The 7630-nt window shown below is 48.1% G+C and overlaps 2 protein-coding genes across 2 annotated transcripts in view; both read right to left on the bottom strand.

The window, feature by feature from the left end:
• Positions 1-2183, bottom strand: part of LOC106527286 (uncharacterized) — a gene marked incomplete at its 3' end in the record, with an annotated part of 8526 nt that extends 6343 nt beyond the window's left edge. Inside the window, 7 exon segments of the mRNA XM_014022123.1 lie at positions 360-499; positions 586-697; positions 773-889; positions 974-1021; positions 1098-1696; positions 1793-2086; positions 2165-2183. Of these exon segments, the coding sequence (XP_013877577.1) occupies positions 360-499; positions 586-697; positions 773-889; positions 974-1021; positions 1098-1696; positions 1793-2086; positions 2165-2180 (1326 nt within the window).
• A 26-nt stretch (positions 2184-2209) lies between these two features.
• Positions 2210-7630, bottom strand: part of mgaa (MAX dimerization protein MGA a) — a 19651-nt gene continuing 14230 nt past the window's right edge. Inside the window, exons 8-14 of the mRNA XM_014022122.1 lie at positions 5594-6528; positions 5236-5521; positions 5021-5148; positions 4877-4945; positions 3654-3747; positions 3228-3553; positions 2210-3133 (exon numbers count right to left, since the gene is read on the bottom strand). Coding sequence (XP_013877576.1) covers positions 2225-3133; positions 3228-3553; positions 3654-3747; positions 4877-4945; positions 5021-5148; positions 5236-5521; positions 5594-6528 — 2747 coding nt within the window. The 3' untranslated portion in view covers positions 2210-2224. The remainder of the gene's footprint in view (positions 3134-3227; positions 3554-3653; positions 3748-4876; positions 4946-5020; positions 5149-5235; positions 5522-5593; positions 6529-7630) is intronic.

Genomic DNA, 7630 nt, shown 5'->3' with positions numbered 1-7630 from the left:
GATGTCTGAAGATGTTTGCAGATGTCTGAAGATGTTTGCAGATGTCTGAAGATGTTTGCAGATGTCTGAAGATGTTTGCAGATGTCTGAAGATGTTTACAGATGTCTGAAGATGTTTGCAGATGTCTGAAGACGTTTGCAGATGTGTGAAGATGTTTGCAGATGTCTGAAGATGTTTGCAGATGTGTGAAGATGTTTGCAGATGTCTGAAGATGTTTGCAGACGTCTGCAGATGTTTGCAGACGTCTGCAGATGTTTGCAGACGTCTGCAGATGTTTGCAGACGTCTGCAGTTGTTTGCAGACRTCTGCTGTTGTTTGCTAATGTTTGCAGATGTCTGCAGATAAAAATCATCTCTTACTTTAGAGAGCGGCGTCAGGTTCAGTCCTGAGCTGGTAGCTTTCTCCTCATCTGATGAGACTTCTATAACGTTGTCTGATGAATCCACCACCTCCACTACCTCCACCACGTCATCATCATCATCATCATCGATCTGCTCTGCTGTTGGTGCAGAAAGAAAGAAGAATGTTGGTCGTTTGAAGCTTTAAGACTGAGGACTACAAGAGGAGGAGAGGTTCTGTTCAGACCTGATGATGGAGCGAGTAACGACATGTATTCATCCCTCTTCCTGTTCAGCATCCTCTTCTTCCTCTTCAGAGCTTGCTCGTGACGCAGCAGCTTCTGGATCAGCTCGGTGGCCTGCAACAAACCACAACCTGTGTTCACCCTGGGACCATGGACCTGACTGATCTTGTCTCAGTGCTGGTTCCTGACCTTCATCAGGGTGGACTGCTTGGACATGTCGGTGTGCCCCACCTCCTTTTTGAGGAGGCTGAACCTCTGCTGCAGCTGGCTGCGGCGCTGCTTCTCCAGCATGTTGTGAGTGAGGCGCTGCAGTGTAAACACAAACACAAACATGTTTACATTGTGACGACAAGACGAGGTGTTTGTGTTTCCTGTTTAATGCGTACGTACGTTTATCTCATCAGYAGTTTGTTCCAGAGAAGTTTCCTGGTCCTCGTCCTGAAAACAGATTTATCATCAGTTTTCTTCTAAACGTAAATTCTGTTCTGAATGAATGGAGCGATTCGAGCCTCACGCTGCTGTCGGCGTGCAGCTTCTCCTCCTCGCTGTCCGACTCCCTGAAGTCCGACGAGTTCTCCGTGTCGCTGCTCGACATCAGCTCCACCACTTCGGTCGCTCGCTTCTGCGGCAGAAAAAGCCCCGCCTCCTCATCCACGCTGATGATGTCCAGATCCGTCCGGTCGCGGGCCAGCTCCTGGTTCGATTCCTGGCTCAGGGGGCGGGTATCTGCAGGGGGCGGGTGGGGTTTTGTTTTTATGAGCCGGAACTCTTTGATCTCAGGACTGGATGTTACAGAGGCGGGTTTGGACTCTAGAGTCTCRGAGGGTTTGGCGTTGCTTAGGTTCAGGGGGGTCACGAGGGGGTCGGGTGGAGCTGTCGCCGCCTGAGTGGGGGGTGGGGCAACAAAGGCGGGGTCTTTGTCRGAGCTGAGGGGTTTGGCGGTGCAGGGACGTTGGTTAGAAACTGAAATAGGCTGCAGGGGGGCGGGGGCAGCAGGGGGGACCTCAGAAGATGCCGCTGGAAATGACGATGAAGATAAAGATGAGGAGGAGGGGTGGGGAACGGTCAGCGGGGTCACCACAGCTGGTTTCAGAAAGGATGAAGAKGGGAGGACTGAGGAGGAGGAGGAGACAGAAAACATATGAGTTAAACAACGTCCTGCTCAGGCAGCAAGTCTGACCCACCTGTCCCTCAGGTGCGACCCCTCACCTGTCTGCGTCGGCGCCATTGTTGGCACAGGTTTCACGTGCCTGATGGGAATCAGCTGCACCAGCTTCCCGTCCGGCCGGCGGTAATACTGAGTCCCCGCCACGGGCTGGATCTGATGCAGGATTATCCTCTGACCTGTGGACGACTGCACCGGCAGCACCTGGGGCAGTTGTGACAGAGAGATGGTCTTCAGAGGCCCCGGGGCTTGAATCAACATCACCTGGGAGGTTTTGGGAGGAGCCAAGACTGGAGACAGGGCTGGAGAGACAACCGCCGAGGTTTTGGGCATAGAGTCTAAAAAACACAATAAAACAAGATGTAAATGAGTAGAAACAGACGATAAATATTTAAGACTCRGGTGGGTTTGCTCACCTGGAGGTGGGCTCATATAACCAACGCGATATATGGAAATATTTTAACTAATGCGAAATATCAAGATATTGTAACAATGCAATATATCAAGATATTGTAACCAAGGTGATAGGTACGTGGCTGTACTGTGTGAGGGTTTACCTGGACCAGGTGATCTGTTCCTCCTGGTTGTTTGGCTGAGAGGACGTCTGCTGGAGACACTTCCTTCAGGCGAGTCAGACCGACGTCATCGTTCTTCTTGTCTGGTTTACCATCCTCTGAGTTACTCTCCTTCACCTGTCCTTCCTCCTCCTCCTCATCACCACTCTCCTCTATTTCTTTCTGCCAGTCCTCCACTGGATCCAGTTTCATCACCTCCTTCTGATGGTCCTCCACTGGATCCAGTTTCATCACCTCCTTCTGATGGTCCTCCACTGGATCCAGTTTCTTCACCTCCTTCTGATGGTCCTCCACTGGGTCCAGTTTCTTCACCTCCTTCTGATGGTCCTCCACTGGGTCCAGTTTCTTCACCTCCTTCTGATGGTCCTCCACTGGATCCAGTTTCTTCACCTCCTTCTGATGGTCCTCCACTGGATCCAGTTTCTTCTCCTCCTTCTGCAAGTCCTCTACTTGATTCAGTTTCTTCACCTTCTTCTGCTGGTCTTTCCCTGGATCTAGCTTTTTCCTCACCTTCTTCTGCCGGTCCTCCACCTGAACCAGCTTTTTCTTCAGCTGCTTTTGCCAGTGTTCCAGTAAATCCAGCTTTTTCTTCACCTCCTTCTGCCAGTCCTCTGAAGGTTCTTCCTCCTCTATCACCTCCTTCTGCCAGTCCTCCAGAGGGACAGTCCCCGTCTCCTCCAACACGCCGTTCAGCCAGCCCTCCTCAGACTCTGTCTCATCTTGCTGCTGGTCCTCTGAAGGTTCTGCCTTGTCCTCCAACCAGTCATTAGGAGGCTCCACGTCACTGGGAACCCATTTTAATTGGTTGTACTGAAAGACAAAATGTTTGAGATGAGACCTGAGAGACGTGTCCTCCCCTCCTTCCTGTTGTCATGTCTCAAATAATATGTCACTTCCTGTTTACCGGATTCTGTTGAGCTTCTGCTGTGACGTTTCTCTGCTTTCCCGGTGTTGTGGGTTTGACCGGTCCCAGAGCTTTGGCCAGGCCCGGCGTGGTTATCTGGACTCTGTACTGGATGCACCTGCTGGTACCCCTCCCCTCCACGGTTTCATCAATGGGACTGATGAGGTAGTGCCGGATCCAGAACTGTTTGGTCAGTTGCTCCCGGGCCATGGTGTTGACCAACTTCTTCACGACAAAGGTGCGGTCGTCGTCACTCTCCCACCTGCAGTCAGCCTTGATGAGGAGACGCTTCATAGGTTTGGACCTGGCCGGAGGCTTTTTAGCTGCTGAGGAGACAGGAGACAGAAGACAGGAAATGGCTCCATCAGTCCGAGGACCAGAACCAGGAACAGGTTTCCAGAGCAGATGTGTGGATTCTGGACCTACCAAGAGGAGGACTGGGTGTCCTAGGTTTTGGTCCCGGCTGAATCTGAACTCCAGCAGCTCTACGTGTGATTCGAATCGCGTCCTTTAACGGCGCCTAGAAGATAAATGGGAGGAGTTCAAATCAGCTAAAAGAACTTACTGATGTTTGAAATAAGTTTTCAGATAATTCTTTTTTTTTTCTGTACATTTTGTTACAATCTTCTGCAACCTTTAATTTATTTAGCTGTTTATCAAAACATTCAGCTGATTCAGGACATTCGGCTGCTGTAACTTTTATATTTTACAACGTATTTGTACAAAGTTTCTGTCTTCTTATGCAACCTTATGTTTTTAGCTTCCGTTCTACTATTTTCAGCTTTTTGATACTTTTCACTTTTAGCTGATATTTAGCTACTTTAGCTAACTGTTCTGCTACTTTGAGCTTTTAGTTAATTAAAATTCTGTTACTTTAAACTTTCATCTAGCCTTTTGCTACTTTTGGCTTTAGCTTTTTGCTTCTTTTAGCCTTCACCTTGCCTTTTTCTAGTTTTGGCATTTAGCTGCTTTCACATTGACTTTTTGCTAGGCATTTTCTACTTTTGGCTTTTAGCTTGGCTTTTGCCACTTTTAGCTTTTAGTTAGCTTTTTGCTATTTTTTGGATTTTAGTTAGCTTTTTGCCACTTTTGGCTTTTAGTTAGCTTTTTGCTATTTTTTGGATTTTAGTTAGCTTTTTGCTACATGCATCGTTTGATCATCCTTTTAATAATTTTGATGAGACCTTTGCTACTTTTGCTACATTTAGAGTTTAGCTACATTTAGAAGTTGTTGCTCAGCTACTTTTAACCAGATTTTTTAAACTGTTTAAAAGCTTTTCCAAACTTTTAGTTTTTGACTATTTTGTTATTTTTTCTATTTTTAACATTTAGCTATAAGTTTGCTATATTTAGCACTCTTTTGCTGCTTTTAGAGTTCAGCTAACATTTTGATAACTGTAGTTTTTAGCTAGTGATTACTAAATTTTAGCTACTTCAATGCTACTCTTAGGCAGCCTTTTCTTTTAAAGTTTGAACAACTTTTCATGACATTTAGAAAATGTTTGGCTCCTTCAAAGTTAAAYATCTTTAGCTTTTTCAGTAAATTTTAGCTCATTTTACAGCTGCTGTTTGTTTAGGTAAAACATCTTTTTATTTCCAAATGAAAACAAATAGTTTTAAAGTAAAGAATCAGTGTAGAAATCTTCTACCTTCCGTTTCTGAGCCTTTCTCCGGAAGCTTCGGGTTCTGGCGCAGCCGCTGTTCAGATTTCGGCTGACCTGGAACAAAAGCAGAAAGCCTTCAGCTCACAGCCGACTCCTCCAGTTTTTCTGTTACGTTTGTAATTTTCTCACAACAGGGAGGGACTCGGGGGCCGTATTGGCGATGAAGACCGGCTCTGGATCTGAGTCTCCAAGGGACCTCGTCCACAGAGTCCGGACTCGCTCGGCGGGCAGGGCCACAGTTTCTGCCTCCTTCAGGACTAAAAGAGGAACAAGGTTTATTTTTAAAAGAATAAAGTTGATTTTTTTTTTCTGGTTGGATGACGAGAGAGGAACAGAGAGCTCACCGTAGGCCATCTTCATCCTCCTCTTCTTCTTCTTCTTCTTCTTCTTGACTCTGCCGTGGTGCGGGGTGGGGCTGGAGTCGGAGCTGTCCAGGTTCTTGAGCAGGACCACCTTCTGCTTGAGGCAGCTGCAGCCGAACATGCAGGCGGGCCGGCCGCAGTGGCTGGCCCTGGAGCTGCGGGACAGGCTGGCACAGATGCAGCCGAGCCTGCAGAACTCGTTCAGGCAGGGGAACCTTCGCCTGCACTTCAGCTGGATCGGGGCGGTGGGGTTCTCGCTCACGAAACCCTGCAGGGGGGAGAAAGAGCAGCTGAAAGAAAGGTCTGAGCCGGCGAGCAGAACCTGGGTCAGAGTTCTTACGGTCTGAGTGAAGAGCGAYGTCAGCGCGATGGCGGCTCTCTCCTCCGTGACGGTGGTTCGGAAACGACCCTCCAATGCCACGCAGTCCTCCAGGTCCTTCTGTCTCAGCAGGGCCCGGGTTATGCTGGGTCTGCTTTCCTTCTTGGAGGACTCCTCGGTCGGATCGGGCGTCGGTGCCAGCTCAGAGTCCGACTCCACCGGAGCCAGACCCTTGAACTCTTCGGGCAGCGGGACCACAGTCTTGGAAGGACTAAGGGTCCGGGATAAGGTGGTGGGCTTTCTTTTCCTTTTAAAAGTGGGCGGGATCTTAGGTTGTGTGGTCTTGATGAGCGGGTCTGAGGTCTTGTTGAGCGGATCCGGAGTCAGTACCGCAGGCAGCTTGGGTGCACCTAGACTGGACTCAGGTATCGAAAGAGCCGGACTGGTTTTGTTTGGATCCTTTGACCCCTGAGTCCAAGGAGCCNGACTGGTTTTGTTTGGATCCTTTGACCCCTGAGTCCAAGGAGCCAGACTGGTTTTGTTTGGATCCTTTGACCCCTGAGTCCAAGGAGCCAGACTGATTTTGTTTGGATCCTTTGACCCCGGAGTCCAAGGAGCCGGACTGGTTTTGTTTGGTTTTGGGCCCTTCAGCTTCCTCTCCATCTTCCGGCTTGTTTTGATCTTTGTGGGTCGGGGTCTCTTCGATGGGGGGATGAACCCAGAKATGAGGTCCAGGGCAGGCGGTCCAGGACTCTGCTTCTTCAGGATGTGGTCCAGGGTCCGGACGTAGCTGGTGCTGCTCGCCGGGAGCTTGAAGACCGGCGGTTCCACCGATGGCTGGGCGAAGCTGGCGGCCCGCTCGTCGATCAGCTTCGCCTCGTTCTCCAGGTACTCGTCCAACATGTCGCTGCAGAACGCCGACAGGTTCTTCTTCGGCGGGTCGGAACTGGGTCCAGCTGCAGGACCCAAAACAGGGTGGTTACAGCAAGTCAGGCTAAAACTGAGCTTGTTTTACTCGTTAAACGTTCAGCACACTCTGAACATTGGTGCCGACAATTCTGTTTGTTGCAGGTTTTATACTTCTTACAAGTATTTATCTGAAGTATTTATTTGAAGTATTTATCTGAAGTTACTTATCTGAAGTATTTATCTGAAGTATTTATCTGAAATATTTATCTGAAGTTACTTATCTGAAGTATTTATCTGAAGTATTTACCTGAAGTTACTTTTCTGAAGTATTTATCTGAAGTTATTTTATGGAGGTTTTTTTTTACATTTCTTCAGTATTTTGCTACTTTAGCTAGACTTCTGCTACTTTCTACTAGACTTCTGCTACTTTCTACTAGACTTCTGCTACTTTCTACTAGACTTCTGCTACGTTAGCTAGACTTCTGCTACTTTCCGCTAGACTTCTACTTTCCGCTAGACTTCTACTTTCCGCTAGACTTCTGCTACTTTCTACTAGACTTCTGCTACTTTCTACTAGACTTCTGCTACTTTTTACTAGACTTCTGCTACTTTCTACTAGACTTCTGCTACTTTCTACTAGACTTCTGCTACTTTCCGCTAGACTTCTGCTACTTTCTACTAGCCTTTTGCTACTTTAGCTATACTTTTTCTTCTTGAGGACAGACTGATGAAGACAGATTGATGAGGACAGACTGATGAAGACAGATTAATGAGGACAGATCGATGAGGACAGACTGATGAAGACAGGTTGATGAGGACAGATTAATGAGGACAGATCAATGAGGACAGACTGATGAGGACAGACTGATGAGGACAGGTTGATGAAGACAGACTGATGGGGACAGGTTGATGAGGACAGGTTGATGAGGACAGACTGATGGGGCCAGGTTGATGAGGACAGGTTGATGAGGACAGACTGATGAGGACAGGTTGATGAGGACAGACTGATGGGGACAGGTTGATGAGGACAGGTTGATGAGGACAGACTGATGGGGACAGGTTGATGAGGACAGGTTGATGAGGACAGACTGATGGGGACAGGTTGATGGGGACAGGTTGATGAGGACAGGTTGATGAGGACAGATTGAT

Source organism: Austrofundulus limnaeus, unplaced genomic scaffold, assembly GCF_001266775.1.
Source record: "Austrofundulus limnaeus strain Quisiro unplaced genomic scaffold, Austrofundulus_limnaeus-1.0 Scaffold318, whole genome shotgun sequence".
NCBI lineage: Eukaryota > Metazoa > Chordata > Actinopteri > Cyprinodontiformes > Rivulidae > Austrofundulus > Austrofundulus limnaeus.
Note: the sequence above shows the minus strand (reverse complement) of the source record. Positions and strands in the feature narration are given on the sequence as shown.